Raw genomic sequence first — 16,238 nt, 5'->3', positions numbered from 1 at the left:
ACGAGAGTGATCTTCAGAGAAATAGACTGGGAAGGATCAAGATCACTTAATACACTGTTAAGAAGGCAAAAGCTAAAGGACACATCTTAAAATGGGGGAAAAAAGGTTGATGACAACTTCAGGTGCAAAAATATTAGCAAATAGAGGAATGAGAGGAAAACAGCTAGGAACTAAGTTCCATTGGGATTTTCAACATACAAAAGAAATTCAAAAGAATGCTAATTAGATTTTTTAAATCTTAGTTTAAAAGCAATAGTTAGAATATGGCAAAATATATATGGCTTTGAAGCTGTTTGATCTGTACTTACGCTTAAAATTCATCATATGCAAGGAAAGCTTTTCTGATATTCAATGACAACATGTTTGTTCTTAGCAATTACAAAGGGCAATCTTCCTTTCCCTCTATCAGCTTGGCCTAACCAATTCAAATTAAATATAATTTATTTACTTAACAACTGAACATACGTAAACATGAAATTATAGAAACAAATTTCACTCAAATTCAACACCAAAATTATACAGATACTTGTATTTCCAAGTCCATGTTATTCAACTAAGACTATGGTAAATGCTACTACCAGAACCAAAATTACACAGGAACACAAAACATATCCTTTCTAATGAATGAGACACTATGGAATGCTACGAACAAAGCCTCATTTTTGGATCTGATTAATCAGATTGATCACTCCTGGCCTGTTTCTCCCCCAGCTCAAGTCACAAAGAATTCTGCAATGCAGAATGTTCAACCATTTTAATGAAACCACAAAATAGTACAAATTATCTCATAATTCCATAAACCGAAATTATAGCTTTACTCGAATTTGAAGCTCAGAAGCGGTTTATAACAAAATAAAAACCCACCCCTGATGATTCATCTTAGTGAAGCGACTACCACCAAGGACTAGTGAAAATGGATTTTTTAGTTGAAAGAAAAAGAAAACTTGAATGAGTCAGCATCTGTCATGCCAGACCATGCTTTGTCTCCCACCACCCTAACCCAGACTTTGAGCCCCTGCAGTACCTGAGGTGCTGACGTGACTGATTACCTGTTTTGAGGCTGGGACTGAACTCTTGGCTAGTGCGGGGAGGTGGGAAGGCCTCCGGGGCTGTCTGTGCTGGAAGGGTTCGATATGGAGGAGGAGTCAACTCTTCGTCACCAGAGAAGCTCCTCCGCACCTCACCTGTCATGGGCAGGCTCGACAAACTGACAGGCTTCTTCTCAACTGGCATCTTCCTCTCTAAACATCAAGTCAAACTAAAGTAAGCTTTCACTGACATGCGTGGTAAGAAAAGTGCATCATAACTAGGAAATGTGTTGCACAGGATACTCTGAAAAGAGAACCCAGTATGCAAGGTTCGTATTTCTGAAAACAAGGGGTGTGTGTGTCTGTGTGTGTGTTGGGGAGTGGATGATGGGGGAGGTTATTTCTAGCCTCTGAGAGTCTGGTAATCCTGGTTCCTGACTCTCAAGTCAATTTAAAATAAAACAAAGCAAAATGAACAACAGAAAGCATTGAGTGTGGAGAAGAGCTGGCTAATTACCTTTGAGAAAAATTTTCAGGGGGATTGAAAATCCAATGGAAGAGAGAGGTTTCAAAACCCTACTTATAGGATAGCATTTCACTGCCCACATAAGCCCAAACACTGTCCAGGGAGAAATCAAACCGTTTAATAAATGTATTATACGAGTGGCAGGATTTTACTGATATGAAATGTGCTCCCCTAACTTTTGGTTTACAATCCACTCTTTTAGAAAACATTTATAATTCTTATACTGAAAAGCTCTTCTAAAATTTAAAGGTTTGTTGCCTACAAGTTCTTAAGCAGTCTACTTTCTTTTGAAATACCTTTCGGTTATAGTTTCATAAGCAAATATAAGCCCCCAAAGACTTATACAATGCTTTCACCACCAACAAAAAAAATACTCTAAACTTTACAGATATTGAACAACCAATCATACCACCTTAATCAGGTTGAAAGCTGAAGGATACTTACATATCTTTGTGACTATAAATTATATCTGTTTTCTTCCAGAGTTTACAAATGACACAGGCAAGAGCAATCAGAAATTACGCTTTGCAAAATCAGGACTAAAAGACAAATTGAAGTCAGTATTCCTATGTAAAATCATCTGGAAACTAAGCTCCTATGTGTACACATTCAACTCTAAATGCCAAACCAAAATCATCAGCAGCAATCCTTTAGATGAAACAGTCTAATGTACTACACACTTGGAGCTAAAAATGCAAGGAGAATCTCCAACTCTCTATTGCTTACAATAGATGGTACAGAAATCAGTGCAGGTTTTCCTGCTCTAGAATTACTAAACCTTGAGAAAAAAAGGCTTTTCAGATTGATAGATTACATGCACACAACAGTCTACGTGATCCTCTTGACAGAACATTACTCTTATTTTTCACAAGCACTAGTTATCCCGTTATAGCGTGAACACAGCTCATTACAAACCGAGCTAGAACAATGAAGTCAAACAACTACTTCTGTAAAAAATAAGCACTACAAAGAACACACTGATGGACGATTTCAAGTACAAAAAGACGAAAGAGCCATTAGATGAAACAACAGAGTCAAAATATAATAATCTGAAGACAAACTTAAAAACAAGTAAAAGGTTTTGTGGCCTAAATGACTGATATAAATCTGCATGCAATAGGTTCCCGGACCCCAAATTCCTTCTTATTTTGGTAAGTAAAGTGTTGTGGGAAAATTTTCTAATAAACTATTTTCTGAGTAATCCGAAAAAATAAAAGGAACAGATAGTACCCTTACAATGAAGACTGCTTCTTCATTCATACAGCACAATTCCTTATCCTCACTCCAAAATTCAAAGTTTTTTGGGCAAAATTTTGGCAACAGAAACTAGACCTCACTTGATGGTACTATTTATAATCTTTACTTGGTCCATTTATTACTACTTATATGTATTTTATTTCAGAAAATGCTCCGGAGTCTGCAAGAGGCGTTACATAATGTATGCTACAAACACTACTTCTTTTCTAAAATTTGAAAAATTCTGAATTCCAAGATACATTTGGCCTCAAAGATTTCTGACAAAGGACTGTGTGTCCACAGTTCTTTTTTTCCCTATGCCCAGAGGACAACTGAAAGGCCTTAAAGATGATGTTATAATATTAAGAGCTATTAAAATGTTAAAGAAAATGTTATATTTATAGCTAAATTCATTTTTCAGTGAATCCAGAAATCTGTGTAATGTTAAATGTCACTAAAAACTGGGATAGATATTAACTTCATTAATTTCATATTTCTTCCCACATCCCTAGCCTATTAATTTAAGATCATTAAACCCTGTCAAGTCACACTGAGGGAGGTATGTGAACTGTATACAATGCTCAGAAATTATTTCTTCAAAATATATGTAATACAGTCCCTGAGTAATAAAAAGCATTCTAAAATTCAACACATTGGAAAGAAAATTCTGAAATCTTTGACTTGTCCAATAGAAAGTGAAAAGACAGTCCGAAGCAGCCTATGTTAGTCAGCCTCACAGAAAGCTCAGTGATCACGTCTGCTATGATTAGTCCGCTGACTTGAAGTTACCACGTGAACTCTTGCTAATCATTTCCGGGTAAGCTGGAAATCACTTTGGTCTGCCTGGTCTGAAAATGTTCTCTGAAGTTCTTTTAGGTGAATATCAAATATGGCAAGCAGCTAGGCAGCAAAATAATTCTGTCTATGGGAGGTTCATGTCTATGACATCAAAGAGAGGGTAAGAGCCAGGCTGGACGGTTATCACTGCTGTGAGGCTGACGTGGGTTTCCTGTGGGGAGGAGACTAGAGCACCACAGCAGTGGCTGCTGGAAGTGAAGTTCCCCACTTAAAAAAGTATAAACAAACAGCTGTGCTCAAAAAGGGAAGAGAGTATTTGATTCTTCATGCTGTTTCAGTCTCTTGGCTGTTAATGAGACAGTTCAGCACTTATTTGAACATACGGCAAGTCAGCTGGAAAAATGTGTTTTAGTTTTAACCCTTCAATGTACTTTTTACTTTTAAAAATATCTTTAAGTAAAAATAAACCTATTTCAGAATGAAATATTCCACAAGTTTCATGAAGAGAAAAATCTGGCTTTCTATGGTGGGGGAAAAAAGATTTCAAAAGAACCAAACGGAGCTAGCAACATATTTTACATGATTTTTGGCTATTACTGCCCATTATTTTTCATTGTAAGGTAAAGTATAATATAGAAAACATACTAAGAAAAATTTTCTTAAGCCTGATTTTGTTAGCCATCAACTTGAACTTAAGTATCATTCTAGAAAGAGTTTTGGTTTATATAAGAATAATGGGTTTACTAGGCTCCAAGTCAAGCATCTGCTTTTAAAATTTTTTAATAAAGGTATTTTAAGAAAAGGACTAATTTTCAGTAGATTTACGTATTACTTTAAGAATCATTCACACACTCTATTCTTTACCATATATTAAATATTATGGTAATTTGTCCTGTCAATCAAAATTTAAGTGTTTCTCATTATTGAAGAGGCTTGCCTTTTATGGCATACTGCACCTTTAAGCGTAACAGAATGCAAAGTTATCAGCTCTCACAAGGGATGTCATTTCTGTGCAAGAATCCCCAGACCCCAGCTGGTTAACAAGTTAGGAAACAGATATAAACACCATGTGGTGACCCACTTTTCTTATGTCCTTTGTATTGCTGGGACTTAGCCTTTTTCTTCTGTTTTGATGAACCTGATTGGCTTTCTCTTGATGCTGAAAAATAAAAGGGAAAATTGGTACTAGGATAATTGCTTACAACTCTAGATACAACTTAGATGAACTATCTTTACCAAGACCATTATGCTTGTAAAAGTACATGATGCTTTGAAAATAAGAGTATTTGTTTCTGCAAAACCATGAACCTTAATACCAGACAGATTCCACTATTTATTCAAAAAGTACTTATTACACACCAGTAAATTTTAGCCTATAATTTTAAACTCATTAAAGTAAGTCTAGTTTAATTTGGTGAGTGTCTTAATGTTGTGTTTCCACAGTCACTATGTAATTGACTATTGAGTTCACACTGCCATGGTACACATGGTCTCATTCTGCGATATTGTTGTTGAGTCTTAAGATCTTACCTGGCAACCAATCAGACATAGGTATATTCTTGTCCTGTGAGCTCACAAGATGATTATGTGAGATAGTCCTCGGAGAACTGCTGATTTTTACAAAAGGACACCTTTTCTGTATACCAACTTACACTGTGATGCTGGAGGCTGTAGCTGATATCCAGTTAACTGACACCACCCTACAGGATAGAGGTCAGGGGACTCACAGTCTACCCACTGATCATACTCTTCTTCCCATCCATCAAAATGTATCCTCAAGAGACGATGAATAATTCGAGTTACTGTGGCTACACATATTAATCGTGGCTCCATGAGATCTACTGCTTCTAACTTCATTCCTACACGAAATCCGTGATTTGGAACATCCTAACATGGAGAAGCAAAACATTAACACTAGTGAAAAAAACGTATAACTCCACTATCACTAAGAAAGAAAAGAAAAGAAGCAACATAAGCAATTAACAGTTTAGACCAAAAAAATCCCAAATAATTCTTTAATTATTGAAACATATGAAGGTAAAGCAAGTAAGTACTAGTTAGGAACTGTATTCATTCCTATTTTACTCAGATTAAAAATGAAACAAAGTTTGGAAAAAAGCTTCAATTTCTAGGTAAAGATAATACATTGTTTTACTAATATATATTTATTTCTATTAATTTCTACCAAGAAATTCTAACATAAGGCAAAGATCTGCTCAATGATGATTTGCATTTGTGAGGCATCAAAAAAATTCCATGTAATCGTTTAAATTTACCTTATTAAATAGTTTTACTGGTGCTGCAATGGAGCCAGTTTCCCTGAGGTAGTCAAACCATTTAAAAGGAAGTTTTGTGTAACCTGAAAAACACAACTGGTTTAACTAGCAGTTCATTTAAAATTAGCATAATATTAAAATGTAGATATAAAGTAATTCAGTACTCACTACAATCTCAGATTTCATGTTATATGATAAACTTTTAACTCAAGCTCTAATATTGTTGCCTACAATAGTTCCTCCGTTTTATAGATTTTCCTCCTTTTCTAGACAGACACCGGTGTGCCCACTTACTCTAATGCCAAAGTGACTCTTCTGTCTACAACAACTACAGACTTCTGCTTTTCACAAAATTTTTACTTTATTATTATTTTTAATTGAAGTAGAGTTGATTTACAATGTTGTGTTAGTTTCTAGTGTACAGCACAGTGATTCAGTCATACATATTCTTTTTCATTATAGGTTATTATAAGATATTCAATATAGTTCCCTGTGCTATACAACAGGACCTATATCTTGTATGTAGTAGTTCGTATCTGCTAATCCCAAACTCCTGATTTATCCCTCCCCACCCCTTTCCCCTTTGGTAACCATAAATTTGTTTTCTACATCTGCTCAGGCTTTTGCTTTTTCAATCCTAGGTTTAGAACAGTCTAACATTTAATATTTCTCAGTAACATTTTTCTTTCTTTGTAAGAAAGAAAACTGGCTGGGCAAACACTATTTTTATAGTTCTCTGTTCTGATTTTTCTTCTTCTCCAGAGAAAAACTCAAGGCTTAGATACTGAAATTAGAAAAGTTACTGATTAGGCCATAAAAGCTATTTAAGGGTATACATTCTTTTTTTAAAAAGTCACATGGTAATCTAAAGATGGAAACTTGCTTTCCTTCAAAGGCTAAAGTATTTATTTTTAAAAAAGTCTATGTATGCAATAGCCTTTTGAAATTACATCACCATCTCAACAGAGCTTGAGAATACCAATTCAAATGGTAAAGGCACAGATGCTTAGGAAAAATTTTATACCAATGTAATTTATTAACACTAGCTAGGATACAGTGCTTTATGTTTTTAAAGTACCCCGCAGCTCTTGTGTGTATGTTTGTATGTGTACACACCACATATTAGATATTCATACAAGAAATTTTGGGCTGTGGTAAATGTTGTAAACATGTACTGGGTAAAAAGAAAGCAAGGGTGAAAACCCAGTGTGTGTATATACACACATAAGGAAGAAGTACCTCTGGGTGGAGTAAGTTCAATCATGTTAATTTCACAGAAACCAACAGGGAAAATAGAAGGGGAGGTTGCGTGATAACAGAACCAGTCAGATCCATCTGCTGCTTCTGAGCCATCGATCCCAATCATCAGGAATCCATCAGCCAGCACCTTTTAAATTAAGTATTTAAAATTAGGTACCACTATTATACAAACAATCCTTTAAATTAAGTGACAGTCTAAAAGCAAGGGAAATCGTTATCATATAAAGTGAAAAATGCTTCTTTATTGAATTATGTTAAATAACCAAAATTATAATAATTAAAAAAAAACTATGTAACTCCTAGTGTGTACTAGAAACAAAAGCATGGTTACACACAAGTGATTTCAGAGGTCCAGGGAAAAGAGCTCCTCTGCCAGTGGCTATGGCTGTCTGCTGTGGTGGCGCCATGAAAACGGGCTGAGTGCTCCTTTACTATTCAACTCCCTAGTCATGGCTAATACCTCTACCTATTTCCTTCTGATTTATCACAGAGAGTTCTCCTTCCTCAGGCTCCAGCTGTACCTCTCTTACACTATGGACACCCGTGCTCCTCTAGGACAGAAGCTACGTGAGGGGCCTCACAGTCCGTCCTTCACACCTCAGACTGTCATCGTCCTTTCCTCCCCCTTCAAGACACACTTCTCCATCTTGTCCTACTGTCACTGGCACCTTGCTCCTAAAACACCATCTCTTATACTCTAATGTCTCCCAATTTCCATTACATTAAAAATGTTTTATTTTGAAACAGTTTACACTTACAGAAAAGGTACAAAGAACAGTATAATGAACTCATACTTTTCACCCAGAGTCCCAATTTAAGGTATGTACCATGTAACTCCTCGCAGTCTGACTGTCCTTCCCCTACTAAACTGCGAAATTCACCAACCACCTCCTAGTTTCTCAAGCCCAGTGTTTCTTCCCCAACAAACTCTCCTCAAACTTCAGCCTCCCTACAGTATCTGATATCTGTTGAGTACTCTTAATTTTCTGAAACATTTTCTCCCAGACTCTCATTACATTACAGCCTACTGATTCACCTTCTCAAATTCCTTCCACATTTTTTTTGGTGGCTACCCTTTCCCCTCCAACCCTTGTTTCTGATTTTAGCCCTTTTCTTTTGTTTGGGTGATGTCATCCAAACCCAATGCTTCAATGACTGACTTTTATGCCAACAACTTAAGTTTCATCATGGGTTTGTCTCCCCTCCAGAGTCTCAGGCCTGCATTTTACCTGCATGCTGAACACATCCTCTAGGAGTTAGTATTGGGCATCAAACCAACAACTGCTTCTCCCACTCCTTACAAAAAGCAATCAATCACCAGGTCCTCTCATAACTCCCTTCTAACATTCAGCCTCTCTATCCTTGCCATTCACTCTCTCCACTATGTTGTTTGATTTCACTGCTTTTGGCTTTCCTCCATGGACACTCCCCTCTTACACAGTTAAACTTTCCGACTGTATGACCTCTGCTCATGCCAGAAACCTGTACCAACCTATCCTGTTCATGAAAGAAAGCTCAGACAGCCTGACCAAGCATTCAAGACTGAACAACCTGGTTCCACATCATCTTTCTGTCTCTGCCCCCAAGTTCCTCTCTCCTAGTGATTTCAACTTAATTGGAAACCTACACTAACTTTCTTTTTAATCTTAATAGCTCTAAGACCTCTGGAAAGGACTACCCCAACTCACACAGGATTCTTTTCTCCCTTTCTAAATACAACTGACTGGACCAGGGGCTAGTATCTAGACTTCAGGCACGGAGCTAAAGGCTGGACTCTGTTGTTTGGATTCTGTCTCAGTAATTACAATTAACAGAGACTGTGGTCAAGCCATGGGTTGGAGCTGGCAATGAAAGGCTGTGATACAGAATAGGGCTAGGAGCTAGATACTATGTACAGACTGAGTGAGGAGGACACCAGTCAAGAGAGAGTGAAAGGGAAGTGGCACAGACGCAGAGCAGAGATGGAACAAAGAGGTCCCTGAGAGGTGGAGAATAACACTAAGTTGAAGCCTTTCCAATGCTCATCCCTGTGTCCTTGCATGTCTGTGAGAGTACCCACTGTGTCCTTAGTGCAACTTTCCTAGAGTTCACTTGAATGGCTTTCTGTTCCTTATAAACGAACCACCTGGCCCAGAATATTCAAAGCAGCCTGTCTGATGTGTACTGTGTGTGAACCACTCGCCACTTCCTCACTGTGGCCCATACTTTTCCCACCTTGATGCTTTTGTACATGTTCTCTTTCCTCCTGTATCTCTGCTTGGTCCTGTTTTTACCATACTTTAAGATGAAGTTTTTGAATGTGCTCTCTTCCAGAGCTTTCCCTGATTCCTTCGGGAAGATGTGATCTCTTCTTATTTGAACTGCCAACAGTACTTTCCACTTTTCTTAAATCATAGTTGATTTTGTATTAAAGTTATTTTTACTCATGTTACCTTGTCCTACAAGACTAAACTTTTTAGAGTCCAAACCGAACCCATAACGGCAAGAGTTCATTAAGTATTTTTTCAATGAAGGTTCATTTTCATTTCACATAGGGCATGGCACAATGGCACTGATTTCCAAGCCTGGTTAACTGTCAGAATTACCTAGAGAACTTTTTCTTTTCTTTCTTTTTTAAACAAATACAAATGTTTGGGCAACATTTCTTGTGATTCTGATTGACTAGGTCTGGAGTAGATTATGGAAATCTATGCTTTAAATAGTACTAGGTGGTTCTGACCACTAATCAGGTGAAGAGCAAGAACAAGGCGGTAGTCTTGTCTAGCTGTGTGGCCTTGAACACAAGGGGGTGCTTGGGACATGGCAGCCATCCCATTTTTTAAAAATGTTTTTGGCTTAAGGTTTTAAACTGCACTGAAATGCAAATCACAATTTAGGTACACCTTTATGTAAGTAGATTCTGGATCTATGGTTCTTAACCCTGGTTGTACTTAAGAATCACCTGGGGACTTTAAAATGAGAACCATTCTTCTATATCTTTTCATAAAAGCAGTTTCACAAGAGAGAAAAGAAGAAATAAAGTACAACCAAAAGGGGAAAAAAAAGGCACAAAACGCAAACAGAAAACTGAAGATACACTCAGCCTTATTACCATTCTGTGTTGGACAAGCTTCGAACAGGAAGTAACTTAAATATTCTTTCTCTAATTTAAGGATATGCTTCCATGAAATAAAGGTAGCAGACTCAAGATGACAATCTTGACAACAAGATATATAAAAAGAGAACTTCTGATAAGAGAATTCAAATTTATTTTGAAATGACTAGTAACATTCTCCCCAGTGAAGACCCAAATGCACATATTTGATGCCAAAATGAGTATGTTAGGGGCTTCCTTCTTCTATTACCTTAAACTCAGTTCCTAAAACTGCATTTTTATATTTTAAAACCTATTCTCTTACCTTTCTAATGGTTGCAACACATATTGTGGAAAGATTTAATGGGTCTATAGCTTCCAATTTCATTCCTTCTTTGAACCATTCCCCACTCTGGTCTACTTCTTTCACCTAAAGAATCACATGAAAGCACATCTACTGTTACAAGTGTTAATAATGAAAATAATACCAATTTGTAAAGGGTTACCGGATGAAAATACCAAATGCCTTCTCCTATCTACCTAATATTATAACTCAAACTTCCATTAGGAAATAGAGAGAATTCAGGCAAACAGACAGAATTTAAGAACAATAATCAATAGTTGTGACACATATGAATTACAAGGTCTTAATCCTTTTAGGTGAACATATGTAATTGTGATTTCTAAAATTTTAGGAAAAAACCCACAACCCTCTTTCAAACCTAATTTACAAATGAGGGTTCTTATAAAAACTTCTTACCTTAGCAAATAAATGTGGTGGTGTATCAAAATGTCCATCCTGTTTCTTTGTAATATCTACAAGGAAAAGTTACATACTAATCTGTCAGCATTTGTGAGAAGACCAAAAACCACGTTTCTTTGAAGGTTTCAAACTCACATAGTATGTATATTCTTAAACATGGCAAAATACATGCCTTCTACATTTATGGTGAATAATATTCTTTAGAAGTCTTTCTCTCTTCGGAGTACATGTGCTATTAAATACATTCAGCCAATTAGAATGCTGGGAATTCCCTAGTTAGGGAATTACAACTTTCGTAGTATGTTTTAATGTGTTTAGTACTATGTCTAACCACATTTAATCCTGTTATTAAATTAATTGACTAAATGAATGGAAATGGAAACGTTATCTTTCAATCTTTCAAATGGGCTGTATAAAAATGTGTAAGAAAACAAATGTAGTTGTGACCAAAAGTGCATTATTTTTTAACTGAGCACAATTGGAAGGGATATAAAGGAATTAGTTAGGACATTAATATTCTGGTGTGAAGCTTCCTTAATTAAGGCAGAATAAGCAACCCAGGCAACTAGAATGCTATTTTTGATCTACGTTGTTCTGTAGAGAATAACCAAGTCGTACAATTTGGCCTCAATGACAATTTCAACAGGAGCTCTTGTGACAGGTACTTACCAGATCTTTTGAATCGATGGCCTATGCTTCGAGACCAGCCGATATGATGGATTAACGGGCTGTGCATATGGCACCAAAAGTCATCTGTTCTATCTTCACTCTCTTCATACACTAGTCTTAGTCTTCCTCCAATTACACTTTCCACCACCGCCACTCGTGTTCGACACAAATGCCTCTTGTCAACCACTTCTACTCTCATGCAAGGTTTGAAAGGATACTGCATGCTCTCTGAAACCTTGAAACAAAAGCAGAAAAACTTGGGAATTCATGACAAAGGTCTACAGATAATTTTAATATTGTACTATAAAAATACTGAGTGCACTTGGTATTTAACATAGGTCATCTGACTTGCTAAATTAAAATAATTCCTTAATAAACTTCAAAGTTACTCCATTTTTTTAGAGCTCTCAATTGCTACTTCAGTCCTGTCTAAGATCCTGTCTTTACCTTTTGTGAGAAATCAGGAGGAAGTGTTTTGGCACCAGTAAGTCGTTTCACTAGAAAAGCTTTCCAGTTTGTATACTTATGCTGAATAGCTAAAACAAAAGAAATAACCAGTTACACTTTGGCAAAGAGTAGAACTGCTTCATAAGCTATTTATTAAAAAAAAATAGTAACAAAATTCCCTGCAATTTAAGTTCTGAAGAAGAGTAACAAAAATAGGGAAAACAAATGTGTCTTGCTAGCAACCAAAAAAACCAAAAAATATTATTTTAACTTCTACATCACTTTAATGTTACTAAGTGTGAAACTGCATTAAAGTGAACAAACTTAAATTACAGTAAGAGTAAAGAAGCTACTCACTTCTAGGAGGGACAAGAGGTTTTCCACTGGCTGCACACCAACCAACTGGATGGATATCAGAACTACATATATTGCACCAGAAGTCCAGACCAGAGTCATTTTCAAATCCTTCATATCTTAAAAGGGCATTGTAACCTGAAACCAACAAATCAATCACCACATAATAAGAAAACCAAATGAAATAAAACAGGATACAGCCGCTAGTAGTGCCTGTCATACATTAGTGAGCATCTGCAACAGATCCATTAACAGATGAACGACTGGGCCCCACACCCCAGAGGTTCGGATTCAGTAGATCTTTGGTGAGTCAGAGAATCTGCATTTTTAACAAGTTCCCAGAGCTGCTCTACTACTGGTGTATGGATCAAATTTTGAAAACTATTTGAACAATACAAGTAGTTTAACTGCTTTCAGAGCATGGTCTCCTTGTCTGAATATATTTCAACTTTACCCACAGTTTCTTAAATTCTGAAAAATTCTCAGTGAAAACAAGGGTGGGGAAGTTCTACTAGAAAGTGTAGTTTTGAAAACAAAGAAGATTGTAGTAAGTTAGTATAATCTCGACAAATCACAGAAATCCAGTTAAAGTACATTTCAAATAAACCATTTCATCCACCTGATCAGGTGACCAAATTATTCTTGGGATAGTTTGGATGTGGCTACTTCAAGAGTCTAATTTTTTTCTGTCCTGCTTATTTGGAAATAAGATTTGAAAATACTAGGTAAAAAAGTTCAATAAATACAAATAAAAGTATGTGAAATAAAAAAAAAAGGTATGCGAGATCACTTGAAATCTGTATGTACTAAATAGGAAGACTGATTTCCTGGAAATAGTACATGATATATCCTGTTTATAAGTTAATAAATCTTATATTGATGATAGGTTTAATACAAGGACTTTAGTGCAACAGACAAGGCCCAATAAACCTGTATTTCAGGCTGGGAGCTAAGTTCAGTTAGCATTTTCATGTGTTAATATCTATTATAAGCAATAATTCATAGAACATGAGAGTCAGCTAACTGATGCTGAGCTCTAAGGTTCACGATTAACATCAGGTTCATTTCTAAAATGTCATTAAAGTGGCTTTAATGAGACATATGTTGCAATTAGATAAAAAACAGAAATGTAAAATCAGAGATGGAAGGCAGAAATAATTCTTGGATTAAATGCATTGATCTTTAGAGTTATTTAAATGCAACTGACTGAAACATCGAGGACAAGAACAACATGCTGCTGTTGTAATTAAGGTGTAGACAACAAGCATTTAGAGAGTGTTTATATAGCTGGGGAAACGTTTCAAGGAAAAGATGGGAACTGAACTTGGTTAAGTATGCTAAGTACAGACCATGGGACACTCTTGCGAGAGTGAATAAAGGCATGGAGTGACCCAGGACACACTGGACAAGGGAGGAGGGAAACTAATCTCAGCAGAATAGATCATTTATGTTGGGGAACAACAAAAAATTTGTCAGTGGTGTATGGTGCAACTCATCAGTAACTGTAAATGCTGATCAGCCTGATCCTTTAAGGACAAAGAAGCCACTAAAGATGTTTGAGCAGAAAAATGGAATTAAGATAATTTTTAGGTAAATTAGGTCTATCAGCAGTACACGGGTGGCAACAGGCAGGGTGTTTTGAGGAGAATGGCTGGAGATAAGACTAGAAAGAGTAGGATGAGTAAGATACCTCTTCCAGTAATCTCAGGACAACTTTTATTATCTGCGTGGCTGCTCCTCCTCTGAAGCATTAGTGTCCTACCACACTACTCACTGAGCACCCTGTCATAAAATGTATTCAACATTTAGCAGATGTGAACTTGCTGGAAAAAAACCAAATCTCACACGTCTGCCCATCCCCTGCCCACAGTGCCACAGTAGATACCTCGCTCATTTACTTCATGAACAATAAGGTAACAAGGGCTGGGGTACATGGAAGCAGCGAGAATGAAGAAAAAGACAGAACCCAAAACAGGTGAAATTTTCAACAACAGTTTACTTTTGATATTATGGACCCTATCACTTTTTTTTAGTATTTCAATTTTCTGTTATTTTCAAAAGTATTTCCTTATACCAGGAGTTGCTAAACTATACATGGCTCACACACCTGGCCTACTGCATGATGTTTTTTCAGTCTGTCATCTAAGAATAGTTTTTACATTTTTAAGTGGTTGAAAAAAAAATCAAGGAAAAAATAGTATTTTATGATATGTAACAATAGTATGAAATTCAAATGTGCATTTCAGTGCCCATAAATAAAGTTTTCCTAGAACACAGTCATGCCTATTCATTTGTGTATCGCTGTGGGTGCTTTTGTGCTATGACAGTAGAGTTAAGTGGCTGTGACAGAGATTGCATTGTCCACAAAGCTGAAAATATTTACTGTCTGGTCTTTTACAGAAAAAATCTGCTAACCTCTGCCCTGTATCATACTTATTTTGCATAACTGGAAATTTGCAAATATGCTTTCTTACAAGTTACAAATACAATAGGCATTTTCAGTAAATTATTATGCATGCTTTTCACCTGCTAGTTTTACAATCCCAGCAATCCAGAAGACTTTGGTAGGTAGGCTGCAGTCTGTATTGGGAACTTCTACTCTCACATTTTCTGAGATATCACCCCAGCAGGTCCCCATAGGTGCCTGTCATATAAAAATTTTTAAATTATCATCTTATTAAACAAAGCCTAAATAAAACACATCATTCAAAATTGAGTACAACCATTAATCATGGAATTATTAAACAAAAAATACCATTTAATTCATTCATTTTTCCTCTAAAAATAATTTATACCTCATTTCACAGAGTATTTGGAAAAAGCCAGCGTTAGGCACAAACTCAAGATGAAGAGAATTCACATATATTAAAACAGATCCATGTTGACTTCAAAATTCAATACTGCCCTAATGTAGGACTAGAGTAGCAATTTTTGTACAAACTTGACAGAACTAAGAAATTCACTACTTTGAATATGAACTGAATAAGTATACTTTACCTTGACCTCTAATTTTAAACGATCTGGTCAAAGAGCAGAAAGAAAGATAATTCCAACCAGCAATGTGGTTTCCAAAAACAGAAACAAAACTTAGTTATTTATATTTCCAACATAACTTAAATTTGTAGAATAGAAATAGTCTGTTAAAACAGACGCATGGCAAAAGCATCAGATAAAATCATTAAAAAGGTGGAGCTGGAGAGTTTTGGAGAACTGCAATGTGGTAAATTGTTAAATCATTTAGTAATAACTAGCCTCCACACAAATGGTTATGATGGGGACTCAAAACCGATTAAACAAATATCATAAAGGGATTTTTTCAAAATCTAATATATGTTCCCAAATTATAGTTTCCATTACATTTTAATCCTTAAATTTGAGGCAATTTACAACTATTTGGAATTTATGCAATGGTTAATTAAACCACATAAGTGAATTTAGGAATTTAAGCTGATAATACCAGTTTCTGCAGCCCTTGATAATGGCTCCTCATTAACTACAATTTAGAACCTGATCACAGAGAAAGGATTAGTTAAGGTTATAAAAGACCTGATAATATGAAGTCAGGAAAAGACAAAATACCTTCAAAACTCAAAGATGAGTAAACAAAGATATCTATGAATTACACAAATCAGCTCCTAAATATTGGGCAAATATGTCTTCCATGCAACGCTGCCCATACTTTGGTGGATGCTAACCCAACAGGAGCATTAGCCTAAAACAGTACTGAACCCCTATGCTCTCAACAGTTTACAGAATTTCTGAAGAAGAGGAAGAAAATGTCAAACCAAACACAGGATCAACTTATGGC

The 16,238-nt window shown here is 36.1% G+C and overlaps 1 protein-coding gene across 7 annotated transcripts in view; it reads right to left on the bottom strand.

The window, feature by feature from the left end:
* MBTD1 (mbt domain containing 1) overlaps nucleotides 1-16,238 on the bottom strand; it is a 61,940-nt gene that overhangs the window by 6,976 nt on the left and 38,726 nt on the right. For 6 of the 7 annotated variants that reach the window (XM_064496099.1, XM_064496097.1, XM_064496096.1 and 3 more), the window contains 10 exons: nucleotides 14,957-15,074; nucleotides 12,434-12,568; nucleotides 12,077-12,165; nucleotides 11,630-11,864; nucleotides 10,958-11,013; nucleotides 10,523-10,627; nucleotides 7,104-7,251; nucleotides 5,865-5,947; nucleotides 5,241-5,475; nucleotides 4,670-4,747 (listed from right to left, as the gene is read on the bottom strand). In XM_064496099.1, coding sequence (XP_064352169.1) covers nucleotides 4,670-4,747; nucleotides 5,241-5,475; nucleotides 5,865-5,947; nucleotides 7,104-7,251; nucleotides 10,523-10,627; nucleotides 10,958-11,013; nucleotides 11,630-11,864; nucleotides 12,077-12,165; nucleotides 12,434-12,568; nucleotides 14,957-15,074 — 1,282 coding nt within the window. Of the gene's footprint in view, nucleotides 1-4,669; nucleotides 4,748-5,118; nucleotides 5,476-5,864; nucleotides 5,948-7,103; nucleotides 7,252-10,522; nucleotides 10,628-10,957; nucleotides 11,014-11,629; nucleotides 11,865-12,076; nucleotides 12,166-12,433; nucleotides 12,569-14,956; nucleotides 15,075-16,238 lie in introns of all 7 variants that reach the window. The other variant, XR_010384682.1, reaches the window with a different exon arrangement.

The sequence above is a fragment of the Camelus dromedarius genome, chromosome 16 (genome assembly GCF_036321535.1).
Source record: "Camelus dromedarius isolate mCamDro1 chromosome 16, mCamDro1.pat, whole genome shotgun sequence".
NCBI classification, from domain to species: domain Eukaryota; kingdom Metazoa; phylum Chordata; class Mammalia; order Artiodactyla; family Camelidae; genus Camelus; species Camelus dromedarius.
Note: the sequence above shows the minus strand (reverse complement) of the source record. Positions and strands in the feature narration are given on the sequence as shown.